The sequence below is a fragment of the Olea europaea genome, unplaced genomic scaffold (genome assembly GCF_002742605.1).
Source record: "Olea europaea var. sylvestris unplaced genomic scaffold, O_europaea_v1 scaffold2989, whole genome shotgun sequence".
Lineage (NCBI taxonomy): Eukaryota > Viridiplantae > Streptophyta > Magnoliopsida > Lamiales > Oleaceae > Olea > Olea europaea.
Window position 1 is genome coordinate 73,049 of NW_019248532.1, and position 18,140 is coordinate 91,188.

The 18,140-nt window shown below is 34.5% G+C and overlaps 1 protein-coding gene across 1 annotated transcript; it reads left to right on the forward strand.

Moving 5' to 3' along the window:
* Positions 1 to 7: 7 nt before the first annotated feature.
* Positions 8 to 2,338, forward strand: LOC111384742. Its single transcript, XM_023009059.1, has 4 exons — positions 8 to 297; positions 383 to 710; positions 1,743 to 1,856; positions 1,943 to 2,338. The coding sequence occupies exons 1-4, from the start codon at positions 28 to 30 to the stop codon at positions 2,041 to 2,043; spliced, it is 813 nt and encodes a 270-aa protein (XP_022864827.1). The 5' UTR covers positions 8 to 27; the 3' UTR covers positions 2,044 to 2,338.
* Positions 2,339 to 18,140: the final 15,802 nt, after the last annotated feature.

Genomic DNA, 18,140 nt, shown 5'->3' on the forward strand with positions numbered 1-18,140 from the left:
TGTTCGCTTTTGTAGAAGGTGTGGTTGATGTCTGGTTCCCCACAGTCGACGCTGACCCATGTGGAGAGCTGGTCGGGTCGTAGCAACTGCAGCCCTAATGGCCCATTTCAGGTGCCGTCCTCTCCAACGACGCCGTTTGGGATTAAGAACAAGCCATGGGACCTTATTTATCAGCCCGCCGTTCAACTGCCAAAACACAAGCTAAGCGGCGGAGGCCTTCCGGGCCCACCTAGAAGCCTCGGTCAACTTCAATATCCTGCACAAAATCCAAAGTCCCCTGTTTTCTACAACACCCGTGTAATCAATTTCTTCATCCTTAATCTTATTGCATTTTCTTGCTCGACTTTTGTGCCCTATTTTTACTTTCTTTCGTATTTAACAGTTCCAGCAACTGAGGATGGAGCGTTTGTTGAACCATCCGGATATCGGTTGTGGAATGTGGTACAGCCAGCACCAAGTGGATCAAAACAGGGGTGGGAGACTAGTAGGAGGAATGGGTCAAGCAGCATACCAGACCCGTCCTACCCAAACGTTTAGCGGTTCGGGTACACCGGGGGTATCTTTTGGTAGGTATGTTGGCGGCGATAGGGCTGTGTCGGGCGGTGGCGGTGTGAAAAAGGGTTGTGCTGGTACCGGGGTCTTTTTGCCTCGAAGGTATGGGAGTAATAATGACAAGAACGCGTTCCCTTCAGATTCACGCAAGAAGCTAGGTACTTTACAGCTAACCAGTATCTTAATTTCCCCTGAATTGCTGAAAAAGTTTTGGAACTATTTGAATATTGAATTTATCATATCTTGGGGCCTGTTTTAATTTTTTGTCATTTTTGGCTCTCTCTTTTATCTGAATATTATGCAGAAATTAGCTTCATTAACTTTGGATAAATTGTGGTCCAAAAATGGAAAATGTCAAATTCTAATCCGAGGTAACAGTGGGGTTAATGGTTTCATGTGAGGTCACACCGTCACTATCTGGCATCTCTAATGGCGATCTCAAAACATCATTTTGGACCATTTTATATCAAACGGTGCAAAGTCAATTTCCTTCATTTTTTAAACATATTGGTTTGGGGGTATTTGTGTCATTTTAATTATATATATTTTTAATAAAATAAAATATTATTGTTGCTGCTGTTGTTGTTGATTATATTATTAAAATTTATTATTTTTGATAATGTAATCAATAATAATTAAGGATTTTTTTAATTTAGTAATTATTTCCGTCAATTTAACGTGATACATAAAACAAGTGAATAATTTAGTAATCAATAATAATTTGATATTTTCGTTAATTTAACGTAATTATTTATTTACTAATTTATATAGTTGTAAAATAAATATATAAATAAAATTTTCAAATAAATAAATTGATATGAATCGAAAAAATAAAGAAAATGATTAAACACTATTCATTTGTTCATTTGGTGAAGGGTTGGAAGTTGGAGATATTTTGAGTTTGTAGCAAGATTTGGTGTTAAATGTTGTAAAATTTCACTTAAATTTTGGTGCAACGTTGTAGACGTCTAATAATGGGATTTCCGCATAATTTTTTAGTCTTTTTATCAACATTCTTGTCCGCCAAATCCTTGTATAGAAGTCAAAAAGGAACAAATCTTTGTTGCTTTATAGATTTTCACCACCAGATTCAGCGCAGAACGAATTTTGTTTATTATTCATAATATTCCAAAAGTACATTTGATTTGATGCAGACAAATAATGTTTTGTATTTGACATTCTGTGCATAGTTGGTTCAACTGCTTTGCTTCCAGATAGAGTTGTTCATGCCCTCAACACGAACTTTGTTGACGTAAATTCGCAGTCTCTGGCCGGGTACAACTTGGGCTTCATCCCGGATTATGGTATGCATCGCACTTACTTATGCACTATCTTTCTACTTTTTTGGTGTTGTTTGGTGCTTAGATTGTTTAATTGCCGCATTGCGCAGACACCTTCATGGCTCGAAGGAACGAGTTACTTTTACGACGTCAACTTGGCTTAAGTTCCTTGACTTCAAGTGCATATCCTCCTCCGGATTGGAGCTTTTGAGTTTGTAGGCATTTTCTGTTGATTTGGTGGTAAGAAAAAGGCTAGTGAAGTTGAGGTAGTATAATGAAATGTGACCTGATGATGATGATATAGAAAAATACAGTGAAAGGCAATATAGTTAGAGTGAGGAGTGGAGGAGGGTGGCTTTCTAATGTAGTAAATTGTTGAACAAGTAGTGGATGCTTGGCTTAAATTTTTGAATTGGAATTGAAGGGAAAATCCCCAACCCTCCGTTAGTTATGTAATTGCTAGAAAACGTTATGTCCAATAAAAAACTTTTAGGTGTATTTGATTATATTTATTTTTCATGGAAAACATTAGTTTTCCACCCAAATTCTTACTTGAAGTGTTTGATTGCTATTTTTTTCCATGGAAAATTTTTTTCAACTTTTGAAAATATGTCTAATTTTTCTCGTTTTTAAGGAAAACATTTTCTTTGGGTAGAGGTGGTTTTTATTTTCCACAAAAGATGGAAAATATTTTCTTTTCTAGGTGATATATTCTATGTCAATCAAACACTCTTAGTTTCGTTATCAATTTACATTTGTAATCTGTCTGAATTAATGAATTAATGAACGAATTATCGAGGATGAAAGCCGGTGTTGGAATAACGATTCGGATCTGTTTGGTACATAAGATGGAAACTGTTTTTCGTTGAGTTTATAGAAGCTTGTCTCGTGAAAGTGAAAAGGAGTCGTAATTCTAAAATCTTTTTCTTTGGCACATACCTTAGCGGATAGAATCTCAAAGAAAATGTCAAGTACAGATTTTTAAACTTACAATTTTTTAAACATGTATTGGTCTTCTGACAAATTTATCCAAGGAACAAGTTAAATTTATGTTCGTCTTTCTTTAAAATGAAAATTTTTAATTTTCATATTTATTTTAATAATATATTTTGCACGTAAATTTATTTTTTTCTTATTTTTAAACTATATATTTTAAAAAATATATTATTTAGAACATTATTTCTTCTCAATAATGGCCATAAAATGGAGGCTATATTTCAAAGGAAAGAGCTTGTTCGGTACAACTTATAAGTCAATTAAAATTAACTTTTTTATTATTTTAACTGATATTTTTGAATTCTTCTCTTATAGGTAAGATCCATTTTATTTTTAACGGTCAAAAAATCAATTATTAAAATTCTTACCAAACAAGCAGATAATCTTTGGCTTTAGGACGGAAAGAAACATAAAAATATAGAGGTCCTTTCAAGACGAGTCTAGTGGAGTGTTACTTTGGACGAAAAGGAGTTTAAGACAGGGACGTGTGCAATGGCGTACGACGTAGTATCAATGTTTTGTTGTCGTTATTGTCTTTTTGAATTGGAACTCGGGTTTTCCCGGTTCTTTTTCAGATTTCAAAGTGAAAAGAGTGGCAAACATTTTCGGTTTCTGTGATTTGGTTTATGATGGTGGGGGGTTTTTGTTGTCTTATTATCAGTGTAGTCTTTCTAGGTCAACTCACGTACCTTTGTTTTTTTAATATTGTTAATTGTAAATCGGAGTTGACAATTTTTTCATAGGTTTTATTTTATTGTGGGCCCTCCTCACATGTGTGTGATTGTTAATCTCGATTATACATATAGCATAATCGTAATAAATACTACTATTTTCACATTAAAATGATGCTATGCTGGTAGAGAAGGTTTGACACATTTCCTAACAGTACACTGATAATGGGTGAGCACTTTTTTGATTTTTTTTTTTTTAATTCATGCTGGTGCCATGATCATGTGAGTGTCGATCAAGGGGAGCGTCAAACCTTTTCTGGCAAGTCAACTTAATTCGTCACGTTATATTAGTCTTGGAATTTTATTATGGTCAAACTCTTGTAATTTTCCCATTAAGTACATGTTTGTTAGAGACTTTTTGAAAATAAATTTTATGAAAATAATTTTTTTAATAATGTATGATTAAAAATTATGAATTTACGTGAAAATTATTTTATTAAGAAAGTGTGTGATTTAAAATAAATTTGAAAAAATGTTTTCAAAAAATAAGAACAAAACAGAAGTTAACCTCTTTTTTCCTATCATTTTCTCCAAACTCATTTTAACCACATTTAATGGAACTCACAACCTTTATCAACTTTTCAATCATATATTTCATTAACTTTTATCAAAATTTAATAAAAAAATAATTTTTAGCTAAAGGCTTAATCATGTAAAATGATTTATTACTTGTTGACATGCTAAAAGTGCAGTCCAATTCAAATAGCTCAAAGAATGAAGCCCATCTGGGCAATTGAGGATAAAGACCCAAAAATGGTTATTAATGAATGTAGTGGAAGCCCATGAATGCGGTAACACCATCGCCCAAACTTGCAAGACGCCTAGGATCTGAGCGAATGAAGTGTCTTGCAGTCGCCCATAGTTATGACCCTGTTCTCGTCCAAACTTTCGAATCGCCCAGGATCTTAGCAAACATGAGATGTTATGGTTATCCAAAAGTGCAATTATCGAAACAGTTATTGGGTAATCTTATTACGTTCCACAATTCAAGGATATTCGGTTGAGGACGGTTGAACGACAAAGAGTAATGACAGCAGTTAGAGACGGCAGTTCCACAATAAGTTGGTCACCATGAAGAAAATGGGCAGTTATAAAGCAATTAAACGATTGATCACAAAGAGAGCATCAAAAGAATATAAAAGGAAGAAAAGACGTAGAGCAAAGGGCTCGAATCAAACACTCTCAAATAGAAAATATGTAATTTCAATTTCTTAGTTTAGATTTAAAACATTTATTTTCAGTACTCGTGTGCTTGCGCCCCTTAGAGGCATTTCTGTTTAAATTCCAATTGTAAAGTCATTGCCAATAAAACACTCCTTTTTGGGACTTTATCTCAAGAGATTTGTCCCTTGCACAATCGCCTGATCCCTTTTTAATTGTTAGCGACTACTTGCGCGAAACAATTTGACACGCCCAGTGAGACCTTGGTGTTTGGTGTTGAAGATACAAAAAGTGAAACAATATGCCTCAAAAATCCGATAAGGAAACAGCAAGTCAGAGAGGAGTCCAGTCTGTGATCGAGTGATATGAGGAGCAGCATACTCTCCACGAACAGATGGACAGGATCAGAGCAATCACAGTCGCTACGAACCAATGACAGAATTGAGTCCTCGAACCATGCGTGCATTACTCGAAGAACTCACACAAGATGTCGTTGAACAGGTGAATCTACGAAATATTCATAATATGGAAAGATTTACCTAGAATGGGAATGCACATTATGACAATATGGCCAAACAACTGAATACTTTGAACGAAATAATGAATAAGTTGGTAGGCAAAATTTGTCAGCCAGTTGTGCATCTTACAAACCACTTTCAAACTAGGACAATTGTGGGACATAATCCCCCGGTCCTAAGTTTAAATCAAGGGGTAGAACCACCTTTTGATCCCTCTACTTCAAACCAGGGGGTGGTGCAATACCAAATCAGAATAGTGGCATTGGTACGTCTAACTTGGGGGGTAATCCAAATGTAAGAGATAATGTCCTAAATAATGGGCAGAATATCCCACGTGTTAATAAGGGAATAAATGTTCAGGCTAATGGTAACAATGACCCAAATCATGGTAACTTTGTTGTTCCCAATCAAGGACCAAACATCAGGCCTCAAGCAAATCAACCTGTCAACCAACTTGTAGGGATTCCATATGACCCCAACGTCATGTTGAGGAATCAGATTATGAAAATCGTACAGGACCAGATGTCTTTTGGAGTACGTCCTGTCATTAGGCCGACTTACACAAAGCCATATCCTGATTGGGTAGACCAAGCATATCCGTGGCCTAGAGGGTATAAAGTGCCAGAATTCTCACTGTTTACCGGTTTAGGAGAGGTGTCTACTCTAGAACACATAGGGCGATTCACAATGCAAAGTGGTGACGTAACTGATTACCATAAAATGAGGCTATTCCCTAGTTCATTAACAGGAGTAGCCTTCTCCTTGTTCATCAATTTGCCAGCAAACTCCGTTCAAATATGGTAACAATTGGAGCAATTGTTTCACTCTCAATTTTATAAGACTGAGTCTGAAATTACTTTAGCCGTTTGGCGAATCTACGTCAAATGCCAAACGAATGGGCAGAAGATTTCCTTCAAAGGTTTAAAACAGCAAGAAGTAAATTTTTTGTACTCTTGTCCGAAAAGGAGTTTGTCAAAATCGCTCAAAGTTGTCTAAACTTTGATTTGAAGAAGAAGTTCCAAGACAAGGAATTTTCTGATCTTTTCCAATTGAGTGCGAACGTGATTAGGTATGAACGATTAATAAGAGAGGAAGAACAAATGAAAAATTCCAGCAAAGGAACTTATTATAGAGACCCAATTTTGATGTTCATACCATTAACGACGAGTATTACGATCAAATCGAAATGTGTTTGGCCGAATTAGTTAAAGGAGACACATATACTTGTCCTATAATGGCTAACCCTAGACTGTCAGGCAAAGATGAGCCTATAAAAGATGAAAACATAAAGGCAAGAACGTTCTCGTTCGATGTAACCAAAGCTGACCTTATATTTGATAAATTATTTAAGTATAAGCCGATAAAGTTGAGTGATAAGCATAAATTGCCAAGCCCTGAACAAATTAAGGGTAAAAAATATTGTAAGTGACATAATGCATGGTCACATTTGACTAACAATTGTTTGGTTTTTCGCCATGTGTTACAAGATGCCATTGAAAAAGGACGAATTACGTTCGAAGATAAGAGGAAGATGGCAGTGGATGAAAATCCTTTTCCAGAGCCACTTGGAGTGAACATGGTGACGTCTGGTTTCAGAAACAAGTTGCCAAAATTCAAGTTGATTATAGATGATGGAGAAGAAGAAGCTGGACCACATCCCAGTGTCTTTGAATGTATCAAAGGGAAGGAGTCCAAAAAGGACGAAGACGTCCTATGTGCAAGGTGCAAAAAAGAAGTGAGTGCAAATGCAGAGAAACCAGGGATATGGCAGCATTACCATCACCCTAGTTTTTTCCCAAACGCTCAGCCTGGTAGAGGGCAGGGTACATCGTTCTATAAGGGACCGCCTTTTGAGAGGCAGTTCAGGCCAGAAAATAACAGAAAAACATTCAGACCGCAACCTCGCCAATCAAATGTATGACATTCGTTCCAGTATAAGGCTGGAAGTGCGATACCTTTCAACGAGATGACTAGAACCCAACAAAAGCGTTTTCAACGGAACTATGGACGAATGATGAGGCAACAACAGGAAACGCTACATCCAAAGGCACCTAGACTACTCGAGATAGCCAATCAAAATGTTCTCAAAAATAGTGAAGAGACTGGAACAGACGAACCTATGGAAGAATTGCCAGAAACTTCTTTTGGGAGGTCGAAGTTTGAGCGAGACAGAGGGGATGGAGAAGATCCAGATCATCCCCTTACTATCCAATTTGGTACGTTACCTCCTGTTGTGGCTAATAACTATTTACTAGCCAATGAGTTCAAGAATAAAGAGAAAGGAGAAGAAGAAAATGAGGATAACGAAGAGGAAACATGCATGTTGGAATATGAAGAAGGCCAAACTTTTAGAGAGATCTACAATGGTGAAGAAGATGATGGTATGACAGATATCGAGGAGGAAATCGATCTGGAAGCGGAAAGAAGAAGAAGAGGAGTATCATACAACACTCTGTTGAAGCAACTACATCGAGAGGGAGTTCGTGAAGTAGACTTATTGAGAGAACCATCTGGGCGTTCTTTCGATTTTTATGTGCTGTACGGAACGTCCAAAAGGAAGAAGAGAGTGCCTCGCTTTGAAAAGTATGGATCACCTCCAAGAAAAATGTCTCTTCCCACAGGTTGGGTAACTGAAGAAGAAGCATTAGAAAACAGTAAAAAAGAAATTTAGGAGACAGAGGCTCAGTGCGATATGCTGTACGTTGACTTATCACAAAAGAGTGACTCGACAGGGGGCAAGCAGGAAGTGGAAATAGGTGCTGTCGAGAAAGTTATTTTCAAGCAACCATCCATAAAATTGACCAAACACTTGAGGCCATTGTACATTAAAGCTCTAGTTAACGGCATACCTGTGACAAAAGTGCTTGTCGATAACGAAGTTGCTATAAACACCATTCCATCTAGGATGATAAGGAAATTCGCAAAGACAGAAGGAGATATGATCCCAACGGAAGTCATCCTGACGAATTTCAATGGAGGAGCAACTTCAGCCAAAAGGGTTATGCCATTGGACATAACTATAGGAACAACTACTAGGACCACAGTCTTCTTTGTAATAGATGGTCCCACTAGTTACAATGTGTTATTAGGAAGAGATTGGATACATGGAAGTCGTTGTATACCTTCATCGCTCCACCAGTGCCTAGTTTTTTGGAATGACAAGGGCGAAACAGAGGTGGTGCAGGCCAACACCAGAAATCAAAATACTAGGGAAAATGGTATCCCCCAAAGGTGACAAATTTACTAAGGCCCCAACATCCTTTGAAGTAATAGGCATGGGACCAAAAGGGAAAACAAAAGTATTATACTCAGAGGACCAAAAACTTAAGGCAATAGAGAAAAGCACTGAATCAAAAATAGGGGGTTGAAGAGAGATTTCTAACAAATCAGAAATCCTAGCACTATCAAAAATTGCCTTGATAGGACCATGGTCTGCAAGGCGAGCATACCATCTACGAAAAACGACATCAGATTTAGGCCAAGTACGAATACCTCTTTCGCGAAGCGGCCTCAGCGGCAAAGAGTTTAGAAACGGAGGGCCTTGGGTACAAGGGAACAACTGGCCCACCGCCACTTGTTCGACGGCCTCGGCGTTGTTGAATGAAGGACCTAGATAGAACTCATTGAGTTCGGTATTGGCTGGTGCAACGAAGTTAGGAGTTATATATGGTCGAGTGAGGAGTTTCTGGAAGTCTTCGAAACTGAAAGAGTCACCAGATTGAGAGTGTGAAGAAGCCATTAGGAACGAAATAAAGCTTTGTTGAAGTTTGCTCGAGAAACGTAGCAGAGAAGTAAGAAGATGAACAGTAATATTGCGAGAGAGAAGAGCGAAGCAATGAGGCGTGATTTAGTAGTGCGATGAAATGACGTGTATTTTTGGGTTATAAGGGTTTGCAACGTCGCACCTTTTCAGGCTATGGAAGAAAATAATGATTGAAATTCTTGAGAATTTCAAATGTTGCTGGGAAACACAAAGTGAATATGACAAAAATTAATAATTGGTATTAATTCTGCCATATTGGAGGGTAATTGTTGACATGCTAAAAGTGCAGCCCAATTCAAATAGCCCAAAGAATGAAGCCCAACTGGGCAATTCAAGATAAAGGCCCAAATAGGGTTATTAATGAATGCAGTGGAAGCCCACGAACGCGGTAACACCATCGCCCAAACTTGCAAGACGCTCAGGATCTGAGCGAACGAAGTGCCTTGCAGTCGCCCAGAGTTATGACCCTATTCTCGCCTAAACCTTCGAATCGCCCAGGATCTTAACAAACATGAGATGTTATGGTTATCCAAAAGTGCAATTATCGAAGCAGTTATTGGGTAATCTTATCACGTTCCACAATTCAAGGATATTCAGTTGAGGACAGTTGAACGACAAAGAGTAATGGTCGTACTTAGAGACGGTAGTTCCACGATAAATTGGCCACCATGAAGAAAATGGGCAGTTATAAAGCAATTAAGCGATTTCTAAATGGTTGATCAAAAAGAGAGCATCAAAGGAATATAAAAGGAAGAAAAGACATAGAGCAGAAAAACGTCGAATCAAATACTCTCAAACAGAGAATATGTAATTTCAATTTCTTAGTTTAGATTTAAAACATATCTTTTCAGTACTCGTGTGCTTGCGCCCCTTGGAGGCATTTCTGTTTAAATTTCAATTGTAAAGTCATTGCCAATAAAACACCCCATTTTGAGACTTTATCTCAAGAGGTTTGTCCCTTACACAATCGTCTGATTCCTTTTTAATTGTTAGCGACTATCTGCGCGAAACAGATGTACTTGGTTCCCCCGTGTTTCATTCTCTTTCTTCACCCCTACTCGCTCTTAACTCTGCCAATGTATTTACGGTTTGCCGTTGCATACGGCAGCGCAGATTGTTCATACACCGGAAAATCTTGATACTGGGGTCATTTCCTATTACATCCCTACGATTGAACGACAAAGAGTAATGGCAGCAGTTAGAGACAGCAATTCCACGATAAGTTGGCCACTATGAAGAAAATGGGCAGTTATAAAGCAATTAAGCGGTTTCTAAGCGGTTGATCACAAAGAGAGCATCAAAGGAATATAAAAGAAAGAAAAGATATAGAACAAAGGGCCCGAATCAAACACTCTCAAACAGAGAATATGTAATTTCAATTTCTTAGTTTAGATTTAAAACATTTCTTTTCAGTACTCGTGTACTTGCGCCCCTTAGAGGCATTTCTGTTTAAATTCCAATTGTAAAGTCATTGCCAATAAAACACCATTTTTTGGGACTTTGTCTCAAGAGGTTTGTCCCTTACACAATCGTCTGATCCCTTTTTAATTATTAGCGACTACCCGCGCGAAACAGTACTATTTTTATTAAAATGTCATCTAGGCAATTTAGGTGTTGAGAGAAGATCAAAATGTCTAAGAAGACTATAAACTTAGTCCACTTTGCCCATTTGAAACATGTAAAAAAGGAATTATAAAAATATACAATTAATTCTCGTCAACTTTTCTAATTAGTTTGACAAGAATGTCTAAATATTTTGAAATTGGTGTAAAATGAAAGTATATCTAACTTCTAATAAAAAGGAGAATGAGCGTCTACTATTCATGTAATAGTAAATGAATCCAATTTTACTATGCATAATGTCATTAATAATTTTAGTAAATGTAAACTTTCATGACCAAAAAAAAAAATCTTCGTACATGAGTTTTAAAAAAAATAATAATAAACTCTTCACATAGTGCGGAGAGATAACAAACTATGTGCGGAGTAAAAAAGGAAGAAAAAACTCTCCACATAGTGCGGAGAGATGACAAACTATGTGCGGAGAGTTGGCAAAATCTCCGTACAGCGCGAAGTAAAAAAAATGATGGGATTTGGTGTGGAAACTATCCTCACAAAGTGCGGAGTAAAAAAGCAAAAAAAAAAAAGAAAAAAAAACTTCGCACAGTGCGGAGAGTTGGCAAACTCTCTGTACAGTGCGAAGTTTAAAAAAAATCTCTCCGCACAGTGACTATCACGTACGTTGTACGAATTTTGTATTTATCGTATTTTTATTAGTGTATGAATTTTAATTTTTTGAAAAACTTTTGAAAGAATATTTACAAATATTTCTGTGATGTAAGAAAATAATTGTAAATTATTTTTACAATTGCATAACAGTATTGTGTCATCTAGAAAAAATATACTTCTATATTTCATACTTGAATAACATATATACGAGATTATACAAATTATTTTGCTTGTATTCTTTGGTAGTGTTAATATGATTGAGTTGAATGTGAAAATTATATTTCTAAAATTTGTGTAATTCAATATTGGAAAATTGAAGATTGAGTACCATATTTATATGCATTTATATTTTGTATTTCATATATATTTAATATTTATTTTATGCTTATGTTGAAAAAATAAGAATTTGGAAAATTTTTTGAAATTCGGTTTGGCAAGTGAATGTACGGTGTTCTGCATTCTCGGTATTTGTAAGTGCAAAAATCGGTATATAAAAATACAGTAAGCTCAAATACGGTAGGCAGCATATACGATAAGTTGCAAATACGGTAGGCAGCATATACAGTAAGCTGCAAATACTGTAAGGTAAAAATATGACAAGTTGTTTGCAAATACGGTAGGCAGCATATACGGTAAGTTGTTTGCAAATACAGTAGGCTGCAAATACGGTAGGTATCATATACGGTAAGTTGGATATACAGTAAGCTGCTTGCAAATATGGTAAACTGCATATATAAATTTATAATTTGTTATAAATGTATAAAATTTATTTAATATTGAATTTTTTAAATATTAAATGTTGTAACTTAATATTGTTTCATTTTTTATAATTGTATTTCCCAGAATTTTTTTAAAAAAAAAGTGGTTATAAAATTGCTAATTTTTAAATGTGTTTTTTTGTTGAAGATAAAAATAATTTTTTTTATGTTATTTGTAAAAAAAAAAAATTATTGTAATTTAATTAGCGTAATAAGAAGATTTATTATGCATTTTTTTTTTTTGCATTTTGTGAAAAAAAATTTTATGATGTTTGACAAATATTCTTCCACACACACATCATGCCAACAACATAAAAAATAACAATAATTTTAGTATATATAAATTTCATGAAACAAAAAAAAATCTCCGTACATGAGCAAAAAAAAAAAAGATTCCGCAAAGTGCGGAGAGATGGCAAACTATCTCTCCACACAATGTGAAGAGAAAAACAAAAACTTTCAGGACTTTATCTGCAAGTTCCAAGAGGCATTTTCTCAAACAACTTTTGAGCAATGCATTGAACACTTTAATTCCTGACCTACAACGTGAAAGTATAATTTCATTGAAAATTGTATCTGCTTCTAATGTCCAAGAGCTGTTATCAAGCAAGTGTAAAATATTGAATTTGGGTGATACCCTAGAGCCTCCATTTGTGAAAGCAGTCATGGTATTATCAATATCCCCTTCTTTGCACAACTCACGTATTGTTTCATTGTATAAATCACGAGAAATCTCATTTCCAATATTGTAAATATGATTTGCATGCTCAGAAATTGAGCTGTGACTGAAATTTAAAGAAGACATAACTGATTTTGAGCCATGTTTTTCGACTCTATTTCGTTGTATGTACGAAAAATTTACAATCTTGAAATTTGATTTGTAATTAAAGAATTTGAAAACAACTCTCCGCACTGTGTGGAGAGTTTTATCTCTCTGTACCATGCGGAGAGCTGGTTTGTCATTTCTCCGCACTGTGCTGAAAGTTTTTTTTTACTCCGCACTGTGCGAAGAGTTTTCTAACTCTTCACACATGGTTCAACTCTCTCCACACTTTTTTTTTACTCCGCACATGATTCAACTCTCTACGCACAGTGCGGAGAGTTTTTTTTGCTCTCCGTATTTTGCGGAGAGGTTTTTTCTCTCCGCACCTTTTTTTATTTTTTATTTTTATTTCGCACTTGGTTCAACTCTCTCCGCACTGTGCGAAGAGTTTTTTTTTTCAATTTTACAATATTGAATTACAGAAAATTTAGAAATATAATCTTCACATTCAATTCAATCATATCAACACTATCAAATAATACAAGCAAAATAGTTTTTATATTTCTTATTCAAGTATGAAATATACAAGCATATTTTTTTCTAGATAACATACTGCTATACAATTATAAAAATAATTTACAATTATTTTATTATATCATGAAAATATTTTTAGATATTACTTCAAAAGCTTTCCAAAAAAATTAAAATTCATACACTAATAAAAATACGATAAATACAAAATTCGTGCAACGCACGTGATAGCGACTAGTCTAAATAAATAGACTGGAAATGAATGATGCTATTCGTAATGTATGGTAGCCCATGTATGAACTTCTTAATTCACTGTTTAATACATTAGAGCAATGTTATTCATCTTATAAACTATTCAGATGTCAATTAATTGAATGAACGCTTAACTTAATTGATATCTATATCTTTACATTTAAGTGACTTAATCGCTCAATATCATTTAATTGAAATCTAAACTGAAGATCATCCACTATCTAGTTAAATAGAATTATTCAATGCATTAAGAGGTATCACAATTTTATCGGACCATAAATTTGAAGTTCCACTAGGTGATAATAACAGTATTCAGTAGAATTTATGGTCAACTTTGACGAAAATGTCTAAATAATTCGAAATTTGTGCAAAAAGAGAAAATAAACACTCACAAAGAAATTGATGTATTTGTCAAAGAATTCAAAAAATGAAAATTATTAACTCAAAAGTTGTGGGTACTATTCGTTTTTTACTCTTTAAAGTATCATATAGAAGAAAATTTCCGCTTCAAATCAAAAGTAGATGGACACAAAAGTCCGTTTTGTACAAGAAGAAATGATTAAAATCAATTTAATCCGACAAAAATATCAAAGATGTGAAAGTCATCAAATTTTGTATTCCAGTACCTAGATATATTTGAAACAAGAGTCACACCCACAGAAAATTGGTTTACAGAACATCTACAGAATACACACAACATGGGGATGGGTGGTATTTTGAACAATATTTTAAACATGTGAAGCACACCCCCCATGTTTCACATCTGTAAGTATTCCGTGAAACCATTTGCTATGTCTCACAAATGGTTTAAGGCTATTATTAAATCTCTGAAATCTGAAAAATGATAATTATTCACCTCAAACGATACTATTTTAATCTCAAAGTTAGTTAATATTCCTCCTATGAAATTGAGCGATCTAAAGTACTTTTGTTGATATTAGTTTGAAGTAGACCGTCGACGATTTTAAACTTTATTATTTTTTGCTATTTTTCATGTCATGTGTTGCATGCAATTTTGCAAGTTACATATTGTCCCACAAATATTGATAAACCTATTAAGCAAACAAAAATAAATAATCCTAATTTTATACGAAGAATCGATTTTTGAAGGTTGAATGATTAGCTCTAAATTATACAAAATAGAACAATTAAAACATGCGAAATGATAAAGAGCCAACCATATTGCGTACTCGATGACATAGATAATGGTATTGGAATTAAAGTTGAAGAATAAAAAGATTAAGATAGAATTGAACCGAAGACAACAATTTTCAAGATCCAAGGCGCCTTTTGCCAAACATTGAGCTCTTTTTGCTTTCCCTTTGTTTCATATTATACTTTTAACATTTTACAATGCTAAAGATTTCAAATTGATGAGTTAGGCTTTTGTCGTGTTGGTTTCAGCTAATAAAACTTAATTGCTCAAAGTCATGTGTGCTATTTCCTTTTGGATCAAGAAGTGAAAATATTGTTACTTGCTTCATTTAATTGTAACTCTCAGTTTTCCAAAATAGCATGAAAGTCATGTTATATAACTTTTAAAGATCATCGACCTTCTTTTGAAGGTGTCATATTCGGACGAACCATACACCGTTGAAAGTTGTATCAGTTTACTTTTATATGGAAGAAACAATTATTTGAAATCATATTCGTGCTTTGAGTTATGAATATTTATTTCGAGTATTGTAACATTAATGCCGTTAAATATTCTCGGTGAGATAGGCTTATCTTCTTTTTTCTTTCACATTAAGTGCTTATAATTGAACATACCCGTGCCTGCTCCCCTCCTAACAATATAAGATCATAGCATTCGTGCTTTTTTTTATTTCAGAAGTTATTGTGTTATGGAAATAGAAATAGAAATTTCAATGTAAATTCTTACCAACATATAAGGCATATCCCCATGTGTAGACATCTATTTTCATGTTGCTATTGAAAGGGAAAACTTTAATTTTATTGCCAATAAAACCATTTACTACGTATCATGGTTTAATTATAAAAAGTAAAACAAAAAAGAAAGACATAAACACAAGAGTTGTTCTACCTAGTCAAGCCCCTTCAGAGGTCTTACAGGGCTCACACAAAGCGGGGGGAGGAGGAGTTGGGGGTTCAATTTTTTTACAATTTTTTATTGCATGTGAATCCAACCTGGACCCACCTCATTGTGAAAAGCCTGTACAAGATCTGGTAACCTTCAACCTGGCAGACCAGCATTACTCTAAAAACAGTTCTACTCTCTCTATTTGTTCCGTTTTCCTTTTCCACTTTTCTCTTCCAGGCATTTAAATTGGGTCAGGCCCAATGAAGTTTAAAGTTTAAACCCACAACACATGATTGGTACGGCGCACCATATTATTGGTTGTCCAATTACAATGATGCGGTCAGCCCATCTTACGACCACATAAAATCTGTACAACGCAACCAACTATTTGTTTTCGGAAAACATGTAATCTGTGGCGTGGTCCGGTTCGCTTCAATTCTAACGAGAACTCTATTGGACCCAAAAATTTTGGATATTTAGTAAGTGGAATCGTTGGTTTCAAATTGAATTATGGCACCGTTCAGATTTGATTCGATCCGGTTCGTATCGATTTCTGGAATCCGTATTATAATCAATTTTTTAATATTTACAAAATTACATTAATTCAACTAATGATATGTCTTAGCACTTATAAAATAACGTAGTCCAATCTTATGTGTCTTTTGCACCCTCTTTACTGAGTTTTTCGTAAATTTGATTATTAAAATCATTGGAAGGGAAATATCACAATAATTAAGAGAGTCACTGTCCAGCTTCAATTTGAATTCTTCAAAACGGTAGAAACGACACTATAGTAAAATGACATATTTGGGTAAAATTTAGATTAATTAAATTAAGTTGGATTTGAACCGAAACTTAGAAGTAGGAAAATATAGTGTTTGAACTAAATTTACTAGTTAACAAATTTATTTGGAAAAAATAAAATAATTTGGTTTTTTTGAATAAATAAATTTAAAAAATTAGGTGATTTGGTTCTTCGATTTTTGATCTAGAACCGAATCCGTTGCTTCTCGATTCAGGTACTCGTTTAGATATTTAATTTAAGAAGAACCACTTGGTTCAAGAGTTTTCCCAACCTTAGTAGTTTCTATAATTTTTCAAAAGACATGAAGTACCTCTGTAATAATCAAATATTAGGGGTTTCTCTATAATTTACCTATGTAATCCATTGACTGTTCTTAGTTAGAGTAGTTCCATCAATTGTTATGACAATTCGACCTAGCTTGAGCAATTTCGATAACTGGGGCTATCGGAGCTATTCAAGTTCTACAAGGTCTAATTTTCAGAGTGGCCGAGTTCAATTTGACTTCAAGAGCTCCCTTCAGGGATATTTAGAGATGGTCGTTCATTGAATTTTCGTTGAAAACAACTAATACTTCCCTTCTTACCTTCTCGGACAGATGTTAGACTCTATACAACGTACTTTCTCATTGTGTAGCTCACAATCTCCTAATACATGGGATTCCCTACCTCCCACTTAGGGGTGGGCATTTTTTTTAAGGAATTGGAACCAATTAGAACGGCACGGTTTGCCCTCAGTTCCTCTACTAAATGGGCTAATTTTGGTACCATAAATCGAGAAATGATCAATTTGAATTTTGATTCTCAATATCGTCTCAAGAATCAATAGTAAATTCGATTTTCTCTTTTTGCTGGTGCATTGCACTAAGATATACTAAGAGGGTGTTTGGAAGCAATTTTTATATAAAAATGTATTTTGAAATAGTAAATTGATGAAAAATGTGTGGTTGAAAAATAAGGAAAAGTTTTTGATTTACGTGTAATATTATTTTAATGAAGAAAATGTGGTTGAAAAGAAGAGAGAGAAAAATGTATTTTGAAAAAAATGGGTACCAAACGGAACTAGATCCTAAAATTATTTCACGTCAAAATTTCATTATTCATGTGCTTCTTCTCCTTTTCTTAGCAACAAAATCTAATGGATAGTCGAAATTCAAATCTAAATAATTTTATAAAAACTCTACAAATTCACAGCTTTACTACAACCCAATAGAAACAAATATATTTTTAGTTCAATATTTCATCACATTGTTTTCAAAGTGGCAACCATCAAGGCTCAAGATTCTCGAGGGTTAATCATGTTGTAGATACTATTTTCTAATATATATAGTTGTATGAATTTTCTTAAAAAATAATTTTCGATCCAGATTTTACCGTTTATGCTGTATTTAATAGTTTATCATTTTTTCCACCTTTATGAATTGATTTTGATTGCTGGAGTGAATTTTTGTGCATTTACTTGTTTGATTGATTTTTTGTATTATTAGATTACAAGAATGATAAGTGATTTCATACTTTTTTTTTTTTGTTTATTTTCAATCTAATAAGTTGTTTCATACTTTATTTTTATATTTTTTTAATATAAGGAATCGATATGAAGTGGGGTTGAACGTGGGTCGAGTTGAATCAATTTTTTACCTAACTCAAACCCAACCCAATATGATAGATTTGATCTAAAATCTTACCAAGCCAACTCAAACTGATCAAGTTTGGGTCCAATTCAAGTTGGATCCGGTTACTTTTTGTTGTATTTGGATAATTTTT

Excerpts from the sequence above, each read along its gene's own strand:
- LOC111384742 (XM_023009059.1), top strand. The coding sequence starts at position 28 with ATGTCTGGTTCCCCACAGTCGACGCTGACCCATGTGGAGAGCTGGTCG. Across the intron at positions 298-382 it reads CTGTTTTCTACAACACCCGT|TTCCAGCAACTGAGGATGGA; the intron begins GTAATCAATTTC and ends CGTATTTAACAG. Across the intron at positions 1,857-1,942 it reads GGGCTTCATCCCGGATTATG|ACACCTTCATGGCTCGAAGG; the intron begins GTATGCATCGCA and ends CGCATTGCGCAG.